The sequence below is a fragment of the Micropterus salmoides genome, unplaced genomic scaffold (genome assembly GCF_014851395.1).
Source record: "Micropterus salmoides isolate LMB-PRFRI ecotype aquatic unplaced genomic scaffold, ASM1485139v1 Ms_hic_scaffold_16, whole genome shotgun sequence".
Classification (NCBI taxonomy): domain Eukaryota; kingdom Metazoa; phylum Chordata; class Actinopteri; order Centrarchiformes; family Centrarchidae; genus Micropterus; species Micropterus salmoides.
In genome coordinates, this window is record NW_024040707.1 from 9,996,716 (window position 1) to 10,021,572 (window position 24,857).

General features: G+C 39.4%; 2 protein-coding genes across 21 annotated transcripts in view; both read left to right on the forward strand.

The window, feature by feature from the left end:
- LOC119905391 (rap1 GTPase-activating protein 1-like) overlaps window positions 1-20,629 on the forward strand; it is a 47,538-nt gene extending 26,909 nt beyond the window's left edge. For 3 of the 19 annotated variants that reach the window (XM_038722369.1, XM_038722381.1, XM_038722377.1), the window contains 23 exons: window positions 1,104-1,139; window positions 2,248-2,295; window positions 2,762-2,800; window positions 2,948-3,139; window positions 5,154-5,257; window positions 5,741-5,819; window positions 5,908-5,961; window positions 6,249-6,332; window positions 8,037-8,137; window positions 8,297-8,426; window positions 9,498-9,653; window positions 9,731-9,802; window positions 9,903-9,989; window positions 10,154-10,294; window positions 11,814-11,939; window positions 13,230-13,307; window positions 14,365-14,474; window positions 14,677-14,799; window positions 14,961-15,096; window positions 15,220-15,331; window positions 18,342-18,421; window positions 18,584-18,631; window positions 18,910-20,629. In XM_038722369.1, coding sequence (XP_038578297.1) covers window positions 1,104-1,139; window positions 2,248-2,295; window positions 2,762-2,800; window positions 2,948-3,139; window positions 5,154-5,257; window positions 5,741-5,819; window positions 5,908-5,961; window positions 6,249-6,332; window positions 8,037-8,137; window positions 8,297-8,426; window positions 9,498-9,653; window positions 9,731-9,802; window positions 9,903-9,989; window positions 10,154-10,294; window positions 11,814-11,939; window positions 13,230-13,307; window positions 14,365-14,474; window positions 14,677-14,799; window positions 14,961-15,096; window positions 15,220-15,331; window positions 18,342-18,421; window positions 18,584-18,592 — 2,097 coding nt within the window. In that variant the 3' untranslated portion in view covers window positions 18,593-18,631; window positions 18,910-20,629. Of the gene's footprint in view, window positions 1-36; window positions 324-1,103; window positions 1,140-2,247; window positions 2,296-2,761; window positions 2,801-2,947; window positions 3,140-5,153; window positions 5,258-5,740; window positions 5,820-5,907; window positions 5,962-6,248; window positions 6,333-8,036; window positions 8,138-8,296; window positions 8,427-9,497; window positions 9,654-9,730; window positions 9,803-9,902; window positions 9,990-10,153; window positions 10,295-11,813; window positions 11,940-12,940; window positions 13,308-14,364; window positions 14,475-14,676; window positions 14,800-14,912; window positions 15,097-15,219; window positions 15,332-18,341; window positions 18,422-18,583; window positions 18,632-18,909 lie in introns of those variants that run through there. The other 16 variants (XM_038722374.1, XM_038722384.1, XM_038722385.1 and 13 more) reach the window with 14 other exon arrangements.
- Window positions 20,630-22,607: 1,978 nt separating this feature from the next.
- aurkaip1 (aurora kinase A interacting protein 1) lies at window positions 22,608-24,479 on the forward strand. Of its 2 annotated transcripts, none has more exons than XM_038723745.1 (4): window positions 22,608-22,706; window positions 23,188-23,293; window positions 23,399-23,862; window positions 24,159-24,479. In XM_038723745.1, the coding sequence occupies exons 2-4, from the start codon at window positions 23,242-23,244 to the stop codon at window positions 24,273-24,275; spliced, it is 633 nt and encodes a 210-aa protein (XP_038579673.1). In that variant the 5' UTR covers window positions 22,608-22,706; window positions 23,188-23,241; the 3' UTR covers window positions 24,276-24,479. The 2 variants fall into 2 exon arrangements, with proteins under 2 accessions (XP_038579673.1, XP_038579674.1); XM_038723746.1 differs by lacking the exon at window positions 22,608-22,706 and adding an exon at window positions 22,838-23,093.
- The last annotated feature ends 378 nt before the right edge of the window (window positions 24,480-24,857 follow it).

Sequence of the window (24,857 nt, forward strand, 5' to 3'; positions counted from 1 at the left end):
ATGGTGGAGGACTTTACTCATACTCACACTAAACAACGAGATTTGCTGTGTACACAAACTGTTTAAAGCGGAACCTTTCAGCCTTCATTTGACCACTCCAGACCGATGTTTCTATGGACTACTTTCAGCCTTTTTGCAGTAGTTAGAGTTGTCATGCTTAACTGATGCATGCAAGTTTTGAATATGAAAATTTAAAGGACACTACCCCAAAAGCTGTGGCTGGGGATCTAAAAAATTAGGTTTAACCTGGAAAAGTCATGCATGACTTTGTAATAATGTGACAAACCACATGGGAGAGATGAGAGGTCACATGCTGCAATCAGGTAAAATGTTGATTAAAATAATAGCACTTTGTAATGGGTTTCGTGAATGACAATGTTCAATATTTGACAGAAATGTAAGTAATAAACTATAACGTTCTGTGTGGAGCCATGGAGATCCTGGACTCTCTTTAACGGCTCAAAAAACACAGCTGTTTTATAACCTTGATATGTCTTGAATTTCTCGCTCCCAGCTGTAAAACCTGCTTAAATACAGTGGATTTTCATATGCTGTACAGTATATCTGATTAGTGTTGACAGTACTTTTTATGCAGCACTAACCTTCCAAAATCCCAAAAAAGTCCATTTAGATTGTGTCACCACATAGGATAACATATTGTACATTTCTATGTGTGTAATGACTTTTAAGCAAACAAAAGGAATATTTATTCATGCAACAACCCATATAGCAAATAATACACAAAATATTTCCTATTTCCTTGGTTTAATAACATTTCATTATTTTGTCATTTTTATGAAATGTGAAAGCTCAGTTTGTGCAAAGGGAAGAGTTCCCACTTCAGAACTTTTCTACACATTAGGTTTTAATAAGAAGGAGGGAAATGTAAATTTTGCACTTGTTATTATCGTTACACATACAGCAATAAGCAAGTATGATCAAAAAAACTGAGCTTTTTTTCCTCACTGGATGGAGTGTGACAAGACTCCACATAAACTGCTGAACATGGCTGAACTGTAACTGTCAGACTGCTGTAAAAATAAATTAACCTCAGCACCCAACAAATGAACTCAAAACATTTTCTCTCACTCTCCTCTCTCCAGACCACAGATTTATTTGAAATTATTGAAAGGATGCAGGTAAGATGATGAATGGATCTTTGTATTTTGGCTCGGCTTTATAAGCTGCACTTACCAAGAAACTAACCAGTCAGTGTGACTCTTCCTAATTCTGCAGCACTCTGGCCCTCTCCTCGACTACAACACTTCTGTAAATTCTATTCTTGAGAAGGAAATTGATTCTGGTGGTTACAGAGGAGAGTTGCCAGAGCAATATATGTGTGTCTCAGCGTCTCTTCTTAACATTCTTGTTGTAACACTGGCTGACAGCACTGTAAGCTTATTATCTCACCTCTGTCTCCTGGTTTCTGAAAGCTTTGGAAGGATTGTTATTTTAAACATATGATTCCATACATATATAGTACATATGTTTATGATGGGGCGTATCCAAACTCTTGATGACTGGTCTTTTATATTAAATTAATTACAATAGCTTTCAGTGACTTCAACATTTTACACGTCTGGCAGTGTGTGTTGGCTTCGATGCATTTTCAAAATATAAATATTTTTCTTTAGCAGGGTGTGTGATTCAGGACAGTGTCTTTTCCCCAACATATCGATATGATGTATCGTGTTCCTTGATGCCAGGCGCTATCACCTAGCCGTAATTTAGTATCACTGCGTCTCTTTCTCTGCATCGTTGACTTTGATTTTTTTCACACATACACACCTCAAGTCCAATGGGTGTTTCATCTTTTTAATCCCTGGGGTCTTATTACCACACATGTGTGCTGAAAGACTTTTCAGTCACTCCCAAATGCCTGCTCTTTAGCATCCTCTAACTGTCTTTCAGTGTCCTCTCTCTGTGTATGTAATTCATCTCTTTCTGTATCTTTCCATCTGTCCGTCTGTGACTTTGCTTTGTTGCCTGCTGCATATCTCTTGGGAAAATTGTGTTGTTATGTAATGATGTTGAAATTTTTCTCCCTGTTTGTTTTGTTGTTGTCATTTAGAACATGAATCTATCACTTCTTTATGTAGATTTATTTGTACATCCAATTACCTACAGGGGTTTGAATTTAATTATTTGGTTTTTTTTAATGCAAACCCAGCTGCTGTGTTGATGACTTTGTGTGACCCTTCTCTCTCTCGCTCTCTGGTTTTCTTATCTCACCCTGTCCTCGTGTAGGGCAACAGGATGGATGAGCAGAGATGCACCTTTCCTCCCCCACTGAAGGTACAACTCTCCATGTAGAGACAGTATTATTCACATGATGCGGTCATTGTCTCACAACTTCTTCACCATATCTTGCTCTGCCAGACAAGCTGATTACTTCAGCTCACGGACAGTAGCACAGTATTATGCATATTGCAATGCTCTCAAGGCTTGCCATCATTTTTATACTGACAGAGCTAGCGAGGATTCAAAATCAAATATTCTCTGATGCTATGTTCTGCAGATGGAACAGGAAATGCTGATAATGTAATACAGTGTTTTAAACCATCAGTGTGCCAAATAATGGCAATAATTACTGCTATAAACTTACTGATCAAGCATGCATTGATTCCTTTGTAGCTGCCAAACTGATTTTCATTGCATTACAGTTATGCAATAACACTGTAACAATGTCATTTGGGATTATAGAGTGTGTTTCTTTGTATTCTTTGATGAAGAAACAAAGCTTTTTTCTCTATTTTTTCAGACTGAGGAGGACTATATTCCATACCCAAGTGTCCATGAGGTAGAATGATAATGTGCTGCAGTAGTACTTTTCACAATCAGTGCTTGTGTATCACTGAGAAATCAATTAAATTAAATTCTTCTGAAAGTACTTTCACAGCTACACCGTTCCATTCTTCAACCCTTGTTATTTTGAATTTCTGGACAGGTTTTGGGTAGAAAAAGCCCCTTTCCTCTCATCCTCCTGCCCCAGTTTGGGGGTTATTGGATTGAAGGGACTAACTATGAGCTGAGTGACACAGTGGACACAAAACAGCTGCAGCCTCTGTCCCCGAACACCCGCACCAAGCTGGAATGTAACACAACAGCTACAATCTACCGGAAACACTTCCTGGGCAAGGTTAGCCACTTTGTCATACTTGATCTTTTTACTGTCATCTTGAAAAAGCAAACAATAAACTGAAAAAACAATATTTGAGACAATGTAAGCAAGCTCTAAGATGACATTTTATGAAAACACAATAAAAAAAAAAAACACAGGCATAGGGACATAAAATATAAAATTAACAGACAAACAAGGTGTGATGCCAAATATCCAATACACATTTATTTCTTAACACATACTAATCTATTTAACAAGTTCAGGCACATGTTTGTTTTTCATAGTTGATCAGTTTCCGCCATATTTTTAGGCACTTGTAATTCCCCCTTAACTGAAATGTTATTTGCTACATGGATTGAATTTTCCCAGTTACTTCTTTCCACTCGTGGATGCATGGGCATGATTTCTGAAACCATAATGTATTTATAAGTTTCAAAGCAGAAATAAAAATCATATAAAACATGATTATCAGTTAGGGCTGTCGGGGTGAAGTAATTTCCACCACGGCAATATGTTAAGACTCAGCGGTATTATCGCATCTTTCATCAATGAAGTAATTTGGTGCCATATAGCATAGTAAGAGTGTCTGACACCTCACTGCACAGCGAGCCGCTAACAGCAGCTTTATGGTCGGAGCAAGCTAGCTGCTGGGTGCAAGTCAACAACATTGCCAAGCAAAATCCTTTTTGTATTTTTACCGTGTCTTTTTCACACGTAGCTATATCATTCCCTTAAGGGCATGTATATCAAGTCAATTTATATACGCAGCAACGCGCACACACGCGCGCGCCACGGTAGGAGCGGAATGGCTGTCCGCAACTAACCACTGCGCTGTGGTAACATTATAACCAAATTTCAACATAAAGCAACATGAAAAACAGCTGCAGGCATCCGACACACAACGCTCGTTAGTAAGTGAGCTTCAAATGAGGCTTACCGTTCAGTCACTCAGGATTACAACGTTAGTCCAACATTGCCGAGCCTGCTAACGCCAAGTTAACTAACCTTTAAAATAAACAGTAAAACAACACAATACATGGCAACACTTACAGCTTCAGAGTTTGAAGTCGGGTCACATACAGCCCATGGCGATCCATCCTTGAACCCTTACAGAGCTCGTTACGGTTGTGGAACTTTTGAAGCACTCACCCTGAAGTCCACAGTATGAACATTGCGGTTGTTGCGGTGCTTGGCATCCTCAGCGGTAGGCTTGACCAATAGGCGGTATTTCAATTTTGCGATTATCGCGACAGCCCTATAATATCACTCTTACACTGAATTTTTTTTGCCATTCTTTGAAAGTAATATAAATTCTACGTCCAAAACAAGCAGCTTTCTAACATATTTTTTTTCAATTTCTGTGATTGTGTGTTGTATGTGTTGTTCTACAAATCACCCTACTTGTTGATTAGTTAACCCTATTCCTATAACTCCTTCCTGTCTTAGCTAAGCTTGTATATCTTCATCTTGTCCTTGCTTTTAATTAGAATTTTTACATTCCTGTAGGTTGTTCATAATTTTTTCCCATGTAAAATCTTTATGGTTGAGGTCATGCAATTAAAAATAATGACAGGGACCTGATCATGTTTATTTAGAAATAAAGTCAGCTCTACCCTTTTTTTCATAAAGTGTGTTCTGAAAGTGGTGTTACTGAAGTCCCATGAAGGCCCTTATTATAACAGCTTCCTTCCTCCTAAAGTGAGCCTTATTACTCTCAGAATATTTCATCACTTTCACCTCTTGCTCATTGTAGTAATGAAATGAATAAGCAATAAGCGAAACCTAGGAGTAAAACACTAAAAGTGACCAGTCTCTCTGTTTGGCACCTCATACACTGTTGCTAATGAAGATGCATTAGGCTTTGCCACCTGTTCTTACACACGCATAATATGATAAAATTTGATCTCTCTGTTGAAAAAGAGCAACAGAATAAGAAAATGTACTCCGATTGGAAAGATATGGGTAATGACTGGAGCGCATGCACATGTTTATGACAGATACTAATGGCCGTATCCTTGCACTGTGCCCTCAGGAACACTTTAATTACTATTCAGTGGACAGTGCCCTTGGACATCTGGTGTTCTCTCTAAAGTACGACGTGATTGGTGACCAGGAACATCTCCGTCTAATGCTCAGGTAATGCTTATTATGTATACATGACGCAATAAATGAAATATCACTTCATTAACAGAGAAAAACGAATCTTTAAATATGTGTTCTGCATGTCAGTGTGGAGCAGGGGTAAATTAATGTGTAGGCTTAAACAAAATGTCACCACAGTCATGATCAACAGGAAATTAATGCAGAATAATGCACTTTTTTCTGTTCCTAAAATGCCCAGTACTGACCGGATAAATCCTCCCAACATTGGTGTTATTGTAAGAGTCATAAAGCTGGAGAGAGTGTCAACAGCACTGTCAATTCTACAGCAGAGTAACAGATGGACTATTTAGGCCAGTGAGTGGGTGGGGAGGGAGGAAGAGAAGGCAAAGAGAGGCGAGGGTGGGGAAGTTTGATGATGATCCAAACCGGATCATCTCTTTCCCTTCTGATAGGTCCTGAGAAATGTTGTATCACATTATATGGCTTGAAACGCTGATTGTTTTATGTCTTCAACAGGAACAAACTGAAAACCTATCATGATGTCATCCCCATTTCCTGTTTGACAGAGTTTCCCAATGTGGTCCAAATGGCCAAGGTAAGGTGTTTTTTATTATGCAGAGATTGATCTGTTGTGACAGTGTAACCGAAGTCTAAAAAAAATGTCTCTCTTGTGTTAATCCAAGCTTGTCTGTGAAGAGGTCAACGTGGACCGTTTTTTCCCCGCCCTTTATCCAAAAGTAAGATCTGGTTTGCCTTGCACAAACATCTGATGGTTTGAAGGATGGGGTTACAATTTCTGTTTATCAAAGTCTTTCTTAAAACAAAAGTCAGGTGCCCATAGGGAATACTAACCAAGGAAACAAAAACAGAGAATTTCATACACTTCTTTTTGCACCAAATGAATATCGGGCACAGCAAGCAAAACTTGGTTCATGTGGGCACCAGATTTCTGTTTTCAGATAGACTTGAAAAACTGTAAACCTTTCCTTTAGCGTTCCTTGTCATATCTATTTTTTTTTCACAGGCTTCAAGACTTATTGTCACCTTCGATGAACATGTGCTAAGCAACAATTTCAAGTTTGGGGTAATATATCAAAAGTTTGGACAGGTGAGCTATAAACCCGGGATGTAAATTACAAGGATAAAGGCTTTTTATTTTTTGTCAGAGATAGCTCTGTAGAAGTGCATGCATCCTTCATATTCATTGTATTCAGTAACATGAACAATGACAGTGTGCTATACATTGTCATTTCGGATTACCTCAAGGAAGCTGATTATCCGCCCCAGTTTTAATTATGTCTTTCAGTCCAGCCTGGCACTGTGACTGTCTCCAACAATCTCTCAATCACAGCCCTCTTGTTTACTATATGGGGGAGCAGAAGAGCTATTTAATCCTTTGCTAAGAGCACCTTCGAATGGAGACCTCAGTGTGTAGAAACCTGCACTGGTGATCTCTTAAAGCCTGCAGAAGTTTCAATGCATTGTTAAATACATTTTAAATGAGCCAAGGATCAACTCAAGAAGGCAGTGAGAGCACCTCTGCTCATCCTTCAGGACGGGTGCTAAGTAGAGAAAAGCATGATGGTTAAGTAGCATATTGTAAAAGGGATACAAAACAGAAATACCCACTAAGCAACAGAAGCTTCTTGTCGGGTGTTTTTTCTATGTGTTTGTGTTGAGGTGGGCTTTTGTGTTCACATCACTGCACCACTTGCTGACAATAGATAATCAACAGTCCATCACAGCTGATCATTATAGCACAAGCCCATATCTAAACCTTCTATTATACCTATTGTTGTAATTGATTGATGCCACCTCTGTCAAACAAACTGATATGCTTCACATTTACAAGATGTCTATGAAGATTCTCAGTCATCCAGGTCATAGTTATCCAACGAGGGTTAAAATGAAGGGCAACTGGACTTGGTTGAAGCTACTGGAAGACGTTTCAGGGACTTCTTCAGTTCTGACTGACTGGCAGGGAAACTCAGCTATTTAACCTCAGTGGGGTCGTTGGCCCGGGTCATCGATACCGCTGGTTCGTTAGTGTTCCTTGGTGTTGTGACGACAGTCGTTACAGTCGTTGAGACTGCCTGTGGCCAAGACTGAACGACCATCGTTGGTATCTTCACCTGAGGCCAATAGGTTACGTTTGTTGAGTTTCCTGGGAAGTGATGAAAGGACAGCATTGTAAGTGGGGGATAAGTGGTGGCGTAGACCCCCTCCCCTGTTCAATGACGGCTTCTCGACCCTGGTGTAGATGCTTCCTTGACACCTCTTTCAAACCATCCATCTTCTCTGTCTAAAATGTGCACCTGGTGGTCCTCAAACGAGTGTCCTCTGTCCTTCAGATGTAAGTAGACAGCAGAGTCTTGACCTGAGGAGTTGGCCCTTCTGTGTTGAGCCATGCGTTTGTGTAGTGGTTGTTTAGTCTCCTCAATATACAGGTCTGTGCATTCCTCACTGCATTGGACCGCATACACTAGATTGCTTTTCTTGTGTTTGGGTGTACGGTCTTTGGATAAGGGGCGAAACGTCTTCCAGTAGCTTCAACCAAGTCCAGTTGCCCTTCATTTTAACCCTCGTTGGTTCACATTTACACTTTTATCCAAAATTTGAGGAACAACATACAAGCACTTCACTTTCCTGCATGCAGTTATTGACCTTAATGACCTGTTGCAGTAAAAACACACCATACATAAAATACTCAGCAGCCATTGCTGGCACTCTTGTATTCAAATATTGCCTCTGGTGATCACTTTTGATTTTGCTTTGCAAGCCTTGATTTTTCTGAGTCTTTTTTCCCCCACAGACTTCAGAGGAAGAGCTGTTTTGCAACACTAAAGAGAGCCCTGCCTTTGTAGAATTCCTGGAGTTTCTAGGTGAAAAAGTTGAGCTACACAACTTTAAAGGGTGAGGATCTAAGTGTGGTTTGAAGGCAGTAAATATGCTCTACCATACATTTCATAACATGATGCTAACTGCAATTAACATTATGGTTATGAATGATGGTTATGCTACTGCAGTGATGGTGGAGAATATCTTGTTAGACATGGTTCTGTGTGCTTGCAGTTTCCGTGGAGGGTTAGACGTGACTCACGGGCAGACTGGCACTGAATCTGTCTACTGCAACTACCGCAACAAAGAGGTCATGTTCCATGTGTCCACAAAGCTTCCTTACACGGAGGGAGACACCCAGCAGGTACTGTAATGCAATACCAGACTAACACACATGATTCAGGCAGTCAGACAAATTCCCTCTGGATATTGTAGTACCATATTTTGCATGTACCTCATTGTTGTGCTAAACAACCGCAGCACATATTTGCAAAAAATAAAAAGAGAAAACATTAAACATGAATCACTTTAAATTTATGCTTTAGTGTTTGCATATGTGAGCAGCGGTACACAGCAGTCCGCAGGGATTTAAAGCTGAGATACTGCACTGCACTGCTCACAAGACTAAGTCCTCCTCCATCTTCAGCTCACATATTTACACAAGCACTGATTAATTAGGACAGGCTCACACAACATTTGTTATTGTGGTTTGTACAATTACGTACGAGGCAATAAGTTCAGTCTCCACCAGTTCCTTTGAGCCAATCAGTGATTTCTCAGGCTATCATCGTGGGAAACAGCAACTCCCTGTGGTGTTTCACAAATTCACATGCTTTCAGTTTTAGTTAGTTATAGTTGACAGGGAGAAGGAAGAATGAAGAGTGAGCACTTCTTTGTAATTATTTATAATTTCTGTACAAATAAGGGCTAAATTGCACTATATGAAAAACATCTGTCAATTCATCTTCTTTTGTAAGGGATGATTTTCTGTATTTACAAAACCTGGGCCCTTTTTTCACAAATTTTGGGGTCGAACTGACTAGTAGAAACAAAATGTTTTGGAATCTGTGCAGTAGATGGCTTCAAAATTAACCTTTAAACACAAATATAGTATACTTACTACATTTTCATGAAGTACCCATCAGTAGTTTCACATAATGTATTGGCTGTCTTCAGTTGACAATATGCCTCATATGCTCATTGATTAAAAAAGAATTAAATACTCTTTTAGTTAGCCTGGGTTTTTCAACAATTAGTAGGAACCAAAACAAAATGATCTTTAACTTAATGTTTTTCAAATTCAATTTCATACATCCTGAAACATCATAAATGTGTTTTTCTAAAACCTACAGTACTAACATGGGGTGGTGATGGCACAATGGATTAGACACATGCCTTTTAATTTGTCATAAGTTATGTGGCTGTTGTGTTGCAGTTGCAGAGAAAAAGGCACATAGGGAACGACATTGTGGCCATCGTATTCCAAGAGGAAAACACTCCGTTTGTACCGGACATGATCGCCTCCAATTTTCTCCACGCCTACGTTGTGGTCCAAGTGGTCAACCCCTGCTCTGACAATGTTCTCTACAGGGTAACTTATATCCCTCGCTATGGGCTGACTTTGCTTCCTCTCATAAACGCTTGATTAAACGTCATCTTTATTCTTAGGTGTCAGTGACAGCACGAGACGATGTACCTTTCTTTGGCCCGGCCCTACCAAACCCTGCTGTCTTTAAAAAAGTAAGAGAAAATTGTAGACCTGAACAACAAGATCTTCTAGTCAGTCCCAATCTTTTAGTTTCCAACATGAGGCCTTGTCTCTTTGCTCCTCTCTTTTCAGGGCCCTGAATTCCATGAATTCCTTTTTACTAAGCTCATCAATGCAGAGTATGCCTGCTACAAAGCTGAGAAATTTGCCAAATTAGAGGTGAGCTGTTGAACATGTCTGTCATTTTGCATCTCTGGGGAGAGTCATACAAAATAAACTTTGCTTTCCTTTGTTTAATTTCCCTCTTTATGTGTTTGTGTTTGTGTGTGTGTGTGTGTGTGTGTGTGTGTGTGTGTGTGTGTGTGTGTGATTGCGTGTGTAAGGAACGAACACGGTCAGCCTTGTTAGAGACCCTTTATGAGGAGCTTCATGTGAACAGCCAGGCCATGATGGGTGTTGGAGGAGAGGACGACAAACTGGAAAACGGGAGTGGAGGAGGAGGCGGCTTCTTTGAGTCCTTCAAGGTAACTGGAGAGGCAGCAGCAGAGGTGGGGGCTTCAAGCTGACAGCTTCCATTGTGCAACTCTCTGCTTCAAAACCAAAAGAAAAAACAAGTGAAAGAAAGGGATTTGAGAAGATAAAACATGTTTGCGTTAACAAAGTCATATTTTTTATTTTATGCTGTCACTGAGATAGGAGCATTGTTGTGATATTTTAGGAAATACAGATATTTGCTTTCTTGCTGAGGGTTAGTTTTATGCTGTCACTGAGATAGGAGCATTGTTGTGATATTTTAGGAAATACAGATATTTGCTTTCTTGCTGAGGGTTAGAAGAGAAGATAGATACAACTCTTATTTGTGTCTGCTCAATATGAAACTGCCATCAGTTAGCTTAGCTTAGCATAAAGACTGGGAACAGGAAGAACCAGCTTGTCTGGCTTAGAGCATTTGGACAGAAGAACCCACATTAGTCCCCCTAAAACCACAAATTGTTGTTTTTACACTTTGGCTATTGTATGGATTAAACAAACGAGATGTAATGTGTTCATCAGCACGCTTTAGATGTGCCGGTAGCTGTATTTTATAACTTTCAGACAGCCAGACTAGTTCTTGCCCATTGTTTCCCATCTTTATGCTAAGCTAAGACAACCTGGCTGTAGCTTCTTATAGGGGACACATTTGAGAGTAATTTTGAGCTCCTCATCTAACTCTCGGCAAGAAAGCGAACAAGAGCATTTCACAAAATGTCTAACTATAGTGTCATTATAGACAGAGAATATAAAGACCATTGTTACTGCACAGGAACAGGCAGCTTTGTACCAGCTGTCAGATGTTTCTTCTGTGGATGTAAAAAAGGGTGTCTTCTCTCTGCCAGTTTTTCATGGTTATTCTTTTCTATATGACAAGATGTGAGCTGTAAGGGCTTTATCAATCTCCCTTAATATCAATTAATCTGACTGAAGAGAAGCTCTGCTGCTCAGTCCTGCTGGAACACACCGCTCTTGGCTTCCCAACTGTTCTTCCTCATGCTTCCTAGCTGTTTTGCGCTGCTGTGCTCTCTGCATGCTCCACTGTTCAGTCACTGGTCACTTATTTATATGATTCTGTCATCTTTGTATGTCATTAATATCAAAGGGAATGGATAGGTTTCTTTCACCATCAGATGACTGCCTCTTCACTCTGTTCCATTCCTGCGAAGAGGTGTATTGGGCTTTATATTTCTCCTGGCTGTGTTTAAACTCAGTGTGGTCCGACATCTGTGAGCCACTTGGCCCTTCTACTTCCCCTCTCTTCTCTCACCACCTATATACCCATAATGACTCATCTGAACCCCCCTTTGGGCACTAAAGCTTAGCAGTGTGCTCTGTCGCTTTCTTGTCTGTCAGGATTAGCATCATGCCAGTGCTCTCTGCCTGTAGTGGTCAGTGTTCAGGGACAGCCCCGAGGCTCCTCCCGGCCTATAACACCATACAGCGATGCTGAGGGGTCACAGGGGTCAGCGCCATCTGAATGTATCTCCTCCTCCTCGTCTCTCTCTGTAGCGGGTGATCCGCAGCAGGAGCCAGTCTATGGATGCCATGGGTCTTGCTTTCAAGAAGCCGCAAACAGTCTCAACTAGTGGCAGCTTTAACTACGACCCCGCAGAGAGCCCCAAATTCCCAGGGATAGTAAGTACAGTCCCACTCCTCCTGGTCTTGATCGAGGCAAGTCTCGCTGTCTCTGCCTCCCCCAGCAGTTCTACTAGAGTTCATGCCCCCTCCTCTCTCACTTGCCTGCTGCACTAACTTCTCACAGAGAAGGGCTGCACACTTGTTTGAGTGGAGCATTTAAGCCTGGATCTTAAACTTGGCTCTCACATTTTAATGGTTGCACATTGTCTGCCACCACAAGGTGAAGTGACTGGACACTCATAGACCTGAATGCTTCTAGGATACAAGATGAATTTCTCCCCTGGGTTAAAGCTGCCTCTGATATTTACTGTTTTTTTTTACCTGTGTTCTTTTTATTTAAATCCCTGTGCACATGCAGTGTTCATAGGTGCTCGCTTAAATTCTAAAGAATATGGGTTGAGACCTGTGTGTGTGTGTGTGTGTGTGTGTGTGGATGGGTGTGTGTGCATGCCAGCTAAAGCTTGTGGACTTTTCTTCACACAATATGTTGTTTGTGATTATGAATAAATGATCGTTTTTGTTATCAGGTGAAAACCTTGTATTTCCAACTGGCAACATATTTGTATTTTTGAGTTTATATAATTGGTTCTAAAAAACACTGCAAAAAATTTTTTTTTCAACTCATAGAAGATCTGTTTATTCTTGAGTTAAAAGTAAAACATGTAACTCAAATGATAGTTACAAGGTCTTCACTTAACAGTAACTATGTATATGGTTGTTTGTCTGATATATATTACTGGATATTTTGGGATTGTGGGTATGCTATTTTTTTTTTTTTGAAATTCTCTCTTGTATGAAAGTAAATATCATTTTAAAATGTTTTTTTTAATTTAAAATCACCTTCAAAAATAATTATTTTATTTTTATTAATCAACATGCTATGTTTTTGACTATAACTCAAGTTTTTGCCCAAAATGTCTTGATGTGAAGCCTAATGCGTAATATTCTGTATGTCCTCATCTGCTGTTTTTATCTCCTCTTCATCCTCTTTCTCACAGGCATATGGCTCACATAACTGGCCCATCACTTCTCTCTCCCATCCAGCTGCCTGTGTTGCGCACATGGCGCTGAAATGTCCCTTTTTGTATTCTACAGTTAACACGTGCTTTGTATTTTGTTTTAACAACATGACTTACTGCATGGATTATCATATATATTTGTATATATCTCACGTTTTCTCCCCCCCCACACCCTTTACCCTCCTCTCTTCCTTTTGTTGTCTGTCCTCATCACATCTCTCTCTCTCTCTCTCTCTCTCTCTGTATCTCCTCTTCCTGTGTGGTTCAGTCATTGCTTGTCCCAGGCAAAAGTCCCAGTAAATATGGACGTCGAGGCAGTGCCATAGGGATAGGAACAGTAGAAGAGGTTCATGTCTAATTCTAACTACTCTCTAACTACTTGCTTCTCCTCTTTACTCTATTTTTTGTCTGCATGGCTTCATTACATCATGGCCAAGACTTTTCTCTGTACATTTCAGCACTCAAAAAAGTATGTGTTGTGTGTTACAGACAGGATGTATTGTATAAAGAGAATGATCTCAATCTGTGATAAAACAAAAGCACATATTCAGATTCTTACTGAGTAATTAATTCCAATCGTTTGGATTTTACATAGTCTACCATCTAGAAATCATTCACATAATAAGAGATAAGCAGCTCTGTGATATGAGTGTGAAACATAGACAGTAAAAGTCATTTTTGAAGGGACCACCTTTGGCTCTCTGCTGGCTAATATTGCAGATTTTATTATTCTTTTCGTACTGTTCTATCTGCTCTACTGTAATATACCTTGGGCTTCTGTAGTCCTCAATGACTATTCCTTATTTTAATTTCACCACGCTTAAATCTCTATTTGTTTAAAAATTATGAATATTAATGATTTAATGACCCCTTTACAGAAACATTATAAAAAAGAAATCCTCCTCTTGCTCTTTGAAGCCATGTTGAATAAAAGGCTTTTTCAACTTCTTATTTTGAAAGCTTTAAAAGGGAGGTTGAATGAACAAAGCAGTCGCTGAGAAAGCATATTTAGTGCTACGCCTCGGAGCCTTTAAATCCATCTTTCATCTCCCGTCTTAGTGCGCTCTGCTCTGGCTGAAAGACTAGCACCGGGGCTTGACATTAAGCTGCTAAGTGCATATTTTAACTTAAAAAAAAAAAATCATAGTAACAACTGGAAGGGAGCAATGTTACTGTTCAGCCTGATTATTCAGGCTTGTGTTTTTTGAAAAGTATTTCTCCAAATGAATACTTACAGTATATACAAATATGAATGGTTAAGTCAAAATAACCACTAACTCCCCCCAGCAATAAGTAAGTAGATTGATAAGCGCTCAAGATTGACTTAATAGTACCCAAAGATTTTTAAGGTATTAGAAGTATTTTGACTCTTACACTGACTATCTTACCTTTCTTCCTGGCAGTCATTGATAATCCCAGGGAAAAGCCCAACCAGGAAAAAGTCTGGTCCTTTCAGCTCCAGGCGAAGCAGTGCCATTGGTATTGAAAACATTCAAGAAGTCCAGGAGAGAAGGTGAGAATTATTATTATTGTGTCTACCCATACACAATTTTGTGTTTTCTACCTCTGCTATCTTATGTATCTAAAGCCTTATAATTGCTAAGGTTCATAATTTACTACATTTTGCTTGTTATCCATGCATGCATATTTATTGATTTTGTCTATGTTGCACTCTGTTTGCTTTCTTGATATTTTGTACCACATGTCTCTTGTAGCAGTAGAGAGAACTCCCCAAATACCCAGAAGACCCCTGACAGCGGTCACGTCTCTCAAGACCCCAAATCTGACAACTCATCTAATCAGAGCTCTCCTGAGGTGCTCACAACCACCAAGAACAGGTGTGTATAATAGGCAGGTTAGAGCCATATCACATGGATATAGTGATCATACATGTGTTTGTGTAACCACTGGGCAATCCTCAGCTGTTGAATGACTGTGTCCTATACATAAGATAAAATCAGGCTTTGCTGTGCTGGAGACTGGTTAACCCAGGGTGTAGTTCTTGTCTCGGTGGCAGGGCCCCATCCATCCCTGAGGGTCATGACCTCTCCCGCTCCTCCTCCAACGCTAGCAGCTTTGCCAGTGTGGTGGAGGAGAATGAGACAGAGGCCACAGAGGACTATGACACAGGCATGGTGAGTGCTATACTCAGTATGTGTGCCTTTAAATAAACAAGACGCTTATAAGTTACTCGTTTGTGTTTAAGTCTAAAATATATACATATGTTTTGTTATGTCTCTCCTCTGTACACTCTGCAGGAGAGTCTGTCGTCTGCCGGGACGCCACACAAGCGAGACTCCCTCACCTACAGCGCCTGGCTGGAGGACAGCATCAGCAGCACCAGTACCACCAGTCGCGGTAGCTCCCCAGGTGAGAGAGGTGGGGTGCTTTGATAAGCAGGTGGAGCATACTGAGAACTTATTTAACACTTAGAAAATATAAGTTAACCACAGATGCCTACTTTAAGTAACTACAGTGTATTTACCGGAGTGTGTTTGTTTGCTCATTTGTATGTTTGTTGATTTATTAATTTACTCAGCTTTTTCAGAAAACACTTCATAATAAGAGTAGAAAACACATGATTTACAGATTCATTACTAATGCATGCAATGAATAAATGCAGGATGTGTTTATATTCCTTATGGAAGCCCTGAGAGGGAAAATTCAAATTCAAAATTCAAATTCAATTTTCTAAGTTTGATTGAAATAGTTTTCTCTCTTGTGTTTATGACTGAAGAACTGGTGAAAATACTGTTTTGCCCAATATTATATAGCTGCAGTACCGGAGTTTCAGGCAGTATTATACTGAAACGGCTCTTCTATCTGTAACAGAAGCCCTAAGGTCAGCTAAAGCTGCAGCCCAATCCTCGGTTCTTATCCTACTTGACCTATCAGCTGCCTTTGACACAGTCAACCACAGGATCCTGCTATCCGCTCTCTCAGCAATGGGCATCTCGAATAAAGCACTCCTGTGGTTCGAATCCTACCTCTCTGGGCGTTCCTACAATGTTTTGTGGCAAGGTCAGTTATCCTCCTCACGCTGCTTCTCCACAGGGGTGCCCCAAGGCTCAGTGCTAGGGCCCCTTCTCTTCTCAATTTACACCACCTCACTTGGACCGATCATTCGCTAGCACGGCTTCTCTTACCACCAGACGATACGCAACTCTACTTATCCTTCCCGCCAGGCGATCCCACCGTCTCGGCGCGGATCACGGACTGTCTATCGGACATATCTGCATTAAGGAAGGCTTGCCACCTTCAACTAAACCTCTCTAAGACTGAACTCTTGGTCATTCCAGCCAAGCAATCTATCCACCATAACATCAAACTACAAATTGACTCGGCAACCATCACTCCAACCAAGGTGGTGAGAAACTTGGGTGTCATGACTGATGACCAGCTGTCCTTTTCAGACCATGCAGCTACTGTCTCTCGGTCGTGCTGCTTTGCTCTATACAACATAAGGAAAATCAGGCCCTACCTCAAGCAGTATGCCACCCATCTTCTGGTACAGGCCATGGTTATCTCTCGCCTCGACTAGGTCTTCCAGCTTGTGTGGTGAAACCCTTACAAATGGTTCAGAACGCAGCAGCGCGTCTGGTTTTTGATCAGCCCAAAAGGACTCATGTCACTCCATTACTCAGTGACTTCCACTGGTTCCCCGTGGCCTCCAGAATCAAATTCAAGTCACTAATGCTTGCATACAGAGTGACTACTGGGTCTGCACCCATCTACCTAAGCTCCATAATACAAACTTACGTTCCTTCTCGGCCGCTACGCTCCTACAACGAACGCCGCCTGGCTCTGCCATCCCTTCACACAAAGTAATCCCAGTCCTGGCTATTCTCATCTGTGACACCATGATGGTGGAACGAGCTACCACACGCCATCAGAATGGGGGCGTCCCTCTCTAACTTCAAGAAGTTCTTGAAAACTCATCTCTTCCGAGAACACATCCTCTTATAACACCTCTAACTCCTAACCTCTAACATGCACTTCCTGTGCTCTTCTTCTTCTATCTACATCCCTACAATTATCTTGTATTGACTGGACTTTTTTGTTTTGATTACACTTTTTGTTAACTCTTACTTCCTTCCCTAGGTATCTACACCATTGATGTGAAATGTAATATGAGCTCTTACTAGTATTTATTGCTGCTCTTACTAGTATGTATTGTCAGTTTTAGATCTGTATTTGATGCTCTGTTGATGCTTGTATGTTGTTGCTCAAATGTAAGTCGCTTTGGATAAAAGCGTCTGCCAAATGAGTAAATGTAAATGTAAATGTAAAATTATGTAGCTGCAGTAAGGGAGGCTGCAGTTTCAGGACCCCTGCAATCCTGGGACAGCAGTTCTTGGACCGTACTTCTTTTACGACAGCACCATCTAGTGGATTGATGGTGGTAATGCACAGCAACATGAAGGAAGTTAACCCTGTCTGCTAGGGATAACCAGTGGACAGGCATATAATCAATAACTTAGGTTTAGGCACACACCCTGTGATGGTTAGGGTAAGGGTAATTAGTTTCGGGGGTTGTCAAGAGTAACATAGCTAGCTAGCTAGCCATCAAGCCAGCCACCCTTCTAGCTGGCAGTATCAAAGAAAACAAAGGTCCTTCAAATGCAGTTCCGGTCCTAGGATTGGGGTCCTGAAACTGCAGCCTCCGGTAATGCAGCTACATACTACTCAGGTAAGTGCTGTAATACTCATTTAGGCCACAAGTGCCTGAAGTGCACCACTACGCCATGTTATAAACAAGACTAAAAGCATTCATGTTTTCTTGAGTTTTAAATTCTCTGTGCACTCTAAACCTCAAGTTACATAAATTGTGTGTTAGCAAGTTATGTAACAATACTGCCATGTCTTTCTTTTGGCTAGAAATTTCAGGCTCTTGTGGCCGAAATTAGTATTACAACAGCAAATACTTCCTGTGATCCTGATAAAAAATAAATAAATTAAGGAGCTTACAAAGATTATCCTACAAAACATTTTAAATCAGAAATGGATGACAAGACTTTTTTTCCACACTTGCCTCCTAGGGCTTCCATAATTCCTCTTTCTCACCATTAAGAAATTATTAAGTGGATCATCAATAAATGTATGTCATCTCACATGTCCATAGCAGTCATCATGGAATGAACAGGATATTAGTAAGGCTTGCAGTCGGACAGATGAAAGAAGGACATTTTTCTGGCACACTGTAGAAAAATACAGTGATAGAATTTAACAAAATATTTTAGCAGTATTCCTGAATCACACAATCCATGGTTCCAAAAAGTTAAATATTCATTTTTCACTGTCTTATTATTTATGGATAACCTTGATTCATTTGAAAGTCAATCTGTGATGGACATCATTTCACTGGTTTAATATCCTTCAGGGCCTGGCAAACCTGAACGAGGGAAAGGGACAGACATCCGTATCAAACTGGAACGACCACACGATCATCAGTCCTCATCGGTGAGTCAACCCTGTCCTAGACTTAATCTTACTTATTAATTATCAGCTATCTTTAAATCTCCTTTTTTGCTCTTCACAGTTTGTTCTTTGTTTTTCGACTGTTGCTGATGTTTGGTTCTGCTCTGTTTGTTTTTATATTGCTGTTTGTGCATCTCTGTGTAGAACTGTTAGCTCCACCCACCTGGTTGTATCCTGGATCTCCATCTTCAGGTTAGACACATGGTCTCCCAGTCCACAGATTTAAACTATGGACCAGATATACTACATCAATAGCAAACCATATTGTGCTTATGCTTGTGTCCTGTATATGTGTTATACAGAATATTCAGGTGTTGTGTGTGTAATGCTTGTGAAGATTACTGAGGAATAAACAAACCCAAGACATAAATGGTTTTTCAAAGAGTCATTTTTAGCTATTAATTTATTTAATTACATAAATCTTAATTTGTTCTTAGAGTTTTGACCACACATCTCTTTTATTCCCAAAGCATTCCCATAAGTCACAATCCCTCGGGGAGATGAGACAAGTGCAGACGTTCGCCATGACCAATGATCAGAAGGAGGAAGATGAGAAAGAAGAGAGAAAGCAAGTGGGGCCTGTCCGGTCTGCTGCTCAGTGAGGGCCGGAGTGCAGTATATCCAGAAAGCTGAAGGACTCTGGAGAGGATGACGCACAGAGAGGGGCCAGCTTTTGCACAGTGTTGTTTCCTTCCAATATTTTCTTTACCTGTTCACACATCTGTTGCCTAGTTGTATGTTTTTTACCACACCTTTTGTTTCAGAAGAACACATTTTATCTACAAATGTAATGGTTTTACTTGTAAAAGATATAACTTTGGTTTAGTTTGTCTTGTTAAAGCCCAGTCTGCTGGCTATTCAGGGTAAAGACAGTGCCATTGTGCTCTTTGTAGAGATTGTGAGAAGGACTTTTGCTGCAACATAGAGAATATAATTGCCTGGATGGTTTAACCAAATCAACACAAGTTTTGGCTCAATATAGATCTCCAATGTATACGTAATACCAAATAGTCAGCATCAAAGATGGATATTTTCTAACAAAACATCTAATGTGATGTAGAATTGTTCTCTTGTATGCTGTATAATGTGATTATTTTCTGGGTAAAATCCAAATTGAAGGACTGTAAATCTATAGCAAAACAATTGTATTCCTTCTTGTACCACCCAAATTTCCACACGATTACATTTCAAACTTAACACCACAGGTCACAGTGAAGACAGTAATGTATATTAACATGAAATGGCCTTAAAAAATAAATGTAGAATTTCTTTGTCCCTTAGTTTTATTTTACCTCACCTTTAACTCACATGTTCTGCAGCCAATAATGGGATTGTAGTATCAGATTACTTGTAAAACTAATTTATTCAGAATCATTTTTAAGCACTCTTAAAAAAATGGTTGTACATTGCAGTTGTACTGCATCACTGTCTGTATAGTCTGCTAATGTATGGATATATCCATCGATGGCTGATTTAACTGCTGTGTCTGTCTTGTCTGTTGGTGAGGAGACCAGTCTCTACAGTATTTTCTGAGTTGTTTTTTTCTCTTTAATATATGTTTTTATTTATTGATTTTGTTGCCGTTAAAGTGACATTTATGGCATATGGTGACTACATTCAGCGTTCTGTCATATGCTTATATTGTATGTGTTGCTTTGGAGTAAATTAATCTTGTCATCTGTAAAGCTCTATTTCAAGGGTCAGATCTCTTTCCGTGCAGTAATTTGCAATGAATTATAATAAAACAGTGAATATTTATTTGCTTTTAATGTGTAAAAAATAACTCCAAATACAACTACTGATTTTGTAAATAGATATTTAGTTGGAGTTTATAATGTATAGGTCATTGATTTAAAATGGGATTAAAGGACACTTTGAAATTACTGCCAAGTTAACAATTTATTGTTTTTATTTTTTTCCCTATTATTTTGAGAGGGTTTTCTAAAAGAAATTTATTTAAAAGCCATTCAGACTGTTCTGTAAAAGGGAAATCTCAGTACATACTGATCATTTCAGTTGCCTTATCATCACAAACTGATGGTGTTAAGTATAAATAGCGAAGAAAATAGTTAATAGCCAGCAGGATTTACAATGAAATGAATGTTATGTTGTTGTTGTTTTTATTGTAAATAATTGCCCTGGGAACTTTACAGTCTATTGTACACTCATAAACTTATTCTCTGACTTTAACTTGTTTTTGTCAGTATTCTGTGTTTTCTTGGAGACAAATACACTAGCTTACAAACTGTAAATGTTCCGCTTCCCATCGTCTTGATGAAAACTAAGAGAGAAAGCCCCATGAATAAATGATTTGATGTGGCTACTCACAAGTGTGTAAAACTAGAGTGATCTAAAAGTGAAAGCTTCCCTGGTTATACAACAGTGCCACATGGAAGAAAGAAACATATTCCATTTTATTGTCTAAAGGAAATAAAACTTAATTATGACTGAAATGGACTTTCCAAAAGTTTCTGCTCACAAAACAACAATGGGACGATTGTAACAGGTTTGTAGCACTTCATAAATAGGTAACAGACATGTCACAAAAACATTGTATAAAGGGAAACAACCCACACAACATAGAAAATCAAAGTAAATAATTTATTTTCTACTCTGCATATGGGCAAAAACATTAAAAAAAGGGTCAGTCTAGCAAGTGACAGTCAGTTTTTATACATAAACAACATCAGAAGCTTCCTGCTCTGTGGGCCATGCTAGGCTTTTGTTATCCCACCAGCAAAGACATAGTCAAAAAACACGCACATATCATACATGTTACATAGTAACACACAGTAGTAAATTACAAGATATGATAAAGGCCTATCACTCTCCATATTTCTTTGCTATTTACAGCTGCAGTGATTTATGCTACACAGCATCAGTGTAAAGTCTTGTCATAGCTGTCATTTCCAAATTATATGTTGTTCTATTTTACATGTAACACACCTCCACACCCTCTTTCACTCATCTACTGTTTATACACGTCATGGGAGCCCATTATGAGGAACACCACTTGCCACAAGTATAATTTTCTGTCTCAGGGAGCCTATTTCCTCTAGGCTGCATGCATCAATGTCTATTTTCAAATGTTTTATATAAGATAAATACTACATGGATCAAACATGGAGTTGCATTCCCAATTTGTTCTCTCAAGGGTTTTCTTGCAATTATTCACCCCACATTTGTAATTCATCACTGAGCGGTAAATAAATGGCTGGTCTATTTCATGGAAACAGTTAACGGTTCATTTGCACTTAACATCAGTGGTGGACAGTAATTAAGTGCAAATTTGAGGTATTTGTACTTGTCATGCTACTTTCTACTTCTACTCCACTACATCTCAGAGGGAGATACTGTACTTTTTACTTCACTACATTAATCTGATCACTTTACAAATTAAGATATTTAACACAAAACACATGAAGACCTACTAAAATATGTTTTGTTATATGTAACGTTTTATACAGCTGATTTACATTGAAATTAACTGGAAACAACTTTGATCGTTAGAAATTTTTCATGTAAAAACATTTCAGATTAATCCCTAAGAAAAATAACGAAAAATAATCATTAGTTGCACCCAGTACAAAATAGTTAAAAGTGAGCTTCCCCCAACAATTACAACAGTAAAATGCTGCTTTTACATTAAGGAGTGAGTGATAATAATAATATCATATATCTTAGTATGACAGTCACAGGACATTTTTTTCTGCAATGAGTACTTTTACTTTTAATACTTTAATCCTAATTATGCTTGCATACTTTTACTTAAGTAACATTTTAAATGCAGGTATGTATTTTACAGTGTGGTATTACTTTTAATTAAATAAAGGATCTGAATACTCTGATCCACCACTGTCTACCATTGCTACGATTGTCAGTGCCCTCCTATGGACTCATTTAAGCATTCAATTTATCTACTGTATGTTAAATATAGGTCCACACAGTTTTATAAATTCTCAAAAAACATATGTAAAGGAAAATAGTATACAGGATAGTATAATAAATTAAAATATCAAGCTAAAAACATTTATTTATTTGTATGTTCTTCTTCTTATTATTGTTATTATTATTGTTGTTGTTGTCATCGTCGTCGTTTTTGTTGATTTTAAAAGCTAAATTGATTCTCAAACGCCTTCTCAGCAGCTCTGGCGGAACCAATGTCTCCTTTGAGAAACAGGAAACGCCTGGGATTTGTGTTGCACGGACCGGAAGTGGTCTTCCGAAGTCACATTGAAGACGAATATCCCGGTCACAGACATATTGGGTAACGTAACAATATTCGTAAAATAAATGAATTAATTATAGTCGAGTTGTCAGATAGGTGATGGCAGAAATATTATTAACTGTATTTTTGTGTGTGTGACTTTCACGTCCAAGGCGGAGCTACGTTGCTAGCTAGCATTAGCATCAACCCAAAACACTCCTGCATGCCTGGGCACCGGTTATTGAAACGTGGCTGTAACTAAGTTATTTTTCATTATCGTAGTTCTGTAGTAACAGATGTGCGCGCCAACCTTCTAGAAGTAACGCTGCAAGTTGCTTGCTTTGTCCGACCAACAACCCAAAACCCAAATACAGTCAGCTTGACATCAAGCAGAGAGAAACTTGAACCAGAGAAGGCTTGACATTTTTCTTTGATAAACTTAACCATGTAATTTTCTGTTCTATTAATCAACTAATTGTTTAATCGCTAGCTTGTTAGTTTTTTAGTGGACTAACACACAGTGTTTTGCTAATGCCCACAGGACAAGTGATCAGTCAACTCGTTCCTGATGACTTTATTTGGATGATCTTTAACAATGCTTACTTCAAAGGTCATCCCTCGTCTCAGTGTATTACGTAGAGCATCTTGTAAGTATGAACAAATATCTATGTATGTAATCTCATCTTAAGTTATTATGTCTGTGTAAGTAATGTTACTCAAGGTGATATAATTTCGTTTTCCTTAATGGCTAGGTGCACTTCAAGCCCATGGAGAAATTTTTAATGGACGTGTACATCCAGTTCTTCCTGCATACTGCTCTTTACTAAAACAGAAACTGAGAAACTATTCAACAGCGGCAGACAACACTTCTCCTCCTCGATGGGTCCAACTTGAGCCAGAGCTGGACGAGGCTCTCGTGCCGCGTAAACTGTCAGTAAGTCCTCTGGAGAGCTGGCTCTCTCTGCGCTACTCCCTTCCTCCCCTGCTGGAGTCCGCTCAGCCGCATGAGGACGCAGGGCTGCTGGAAGAGAAGGTGCTGCCACCCATCTCTGTCCCTGTTTTGGAGGATGGAGAGGGTTCAGCAGCACCCCTTAATTGTAAGAATGTTCTGGAGATCCGACGGCGGAAGATGAACAGGCATAAATACAAGAAGCTGCAGAAACGGACAAAATTTTTGAGGAGGAGGGTGCTGGAGGGCAGGGGGAAAAAGAAGCAGGTGAGAGCTTCCTCTCTTTGGAGATAAAAAAAGGAACAATCCTGTCATACTGATGATTTGTTTTTAGCCAATTTAGTATAAGTATGATTTGAGATAATTTGATTAGGAAATGAAAACTAATGGTGGCATTTAACTTTGTTAGTCAACATAGTTTACCATGATATATATATATTTTACCGGCAGCAAAGTCTTGACTAAACTTGGAAAAAAAGATGTCAAGTCTTGTGTGCCTGTTCCAAAACTAGCCGAATGGGAATTTACTTTACACATCGACTGTGTATCTTTGTCCTGTGCAGAAACGATTTGAGGAGGATCTGAAGAGGATTTGGACACGAGCTGGACTGAAGAAGGCTCCAGAGGGATGGAATGCACCTAAGATTTTCATTAAACAGCATGGAAACAAAAGGGACTGAGAGACACTGACAGTTATTTGAGTTTGCGTCAAACTCATCCCTTACACCGGACGACTCTGCACACCACACTTCACACACTGCAGTCAGCCTACTTTCTGTGCTTTGCAGCGTTATTGAAGAATGTTTCGGTGGTAAGGACATGTATACGGTTATTTTTAACAAAGTGTACATAATCTAATAAAGATATTTCTCTGTCAAGCCCAAGGCATGTTGTGCTGTTATTTTCTGTAGGAGAATTACACTGTGTAACACAAATTTTTGTTCCTGGGTAGTACATGTTGTTGCTTATGTCTCAAAAGTATAGAAAATGGCTATTATTCCCCACAAACTTCACTCAGTGATATTTAGAAATGTGTGTCTTTTTGTTCACACAAATCAGAAGAAAATCACATATGAATCCAAATTAACATCATTTATACACTGTAAAGCCAGTGTATAAATGACACCTTAGGGAAGAAGTCTTGAAGGTACATGAAGGCTGCCGACTCCTTATCCAGAGTTCTGACAAAGTATCTTATAAGGCCCAATTTGATAAGCAGCGGTGGCATCAGCACCTTCTGAGGGTCCACCAGCCTTAAAGCT

What these genes read in the sequence shown, in the direction of transcription:
- aurkaip1 (XM_038723745.1), top strand. Translation starts at nt 23,242, where the DNA reads ATGCTTACTTCAAAGGTCATCCCTCGTCTCAGTGTATTACGTAGAGCA. An exon ending in TGTATTACGTAGAGCATCTT is followed by an intron (nt 23,294 to 23,398) that starts GTAAGTATGAAC and finishes CTTAATGGCTAG; the next exon opens with GTGCACTTCAAGCCCATGGA. An exon ending in GCAGGGGGAAAAAGAAGCAG is followed by an intron (nt 23,863 to 24,158) that starts GTGAGAGCTTCC and finishes TGTCCTGTGCAG; the next exon opens with AAACGATTTGAGGAGGATCT.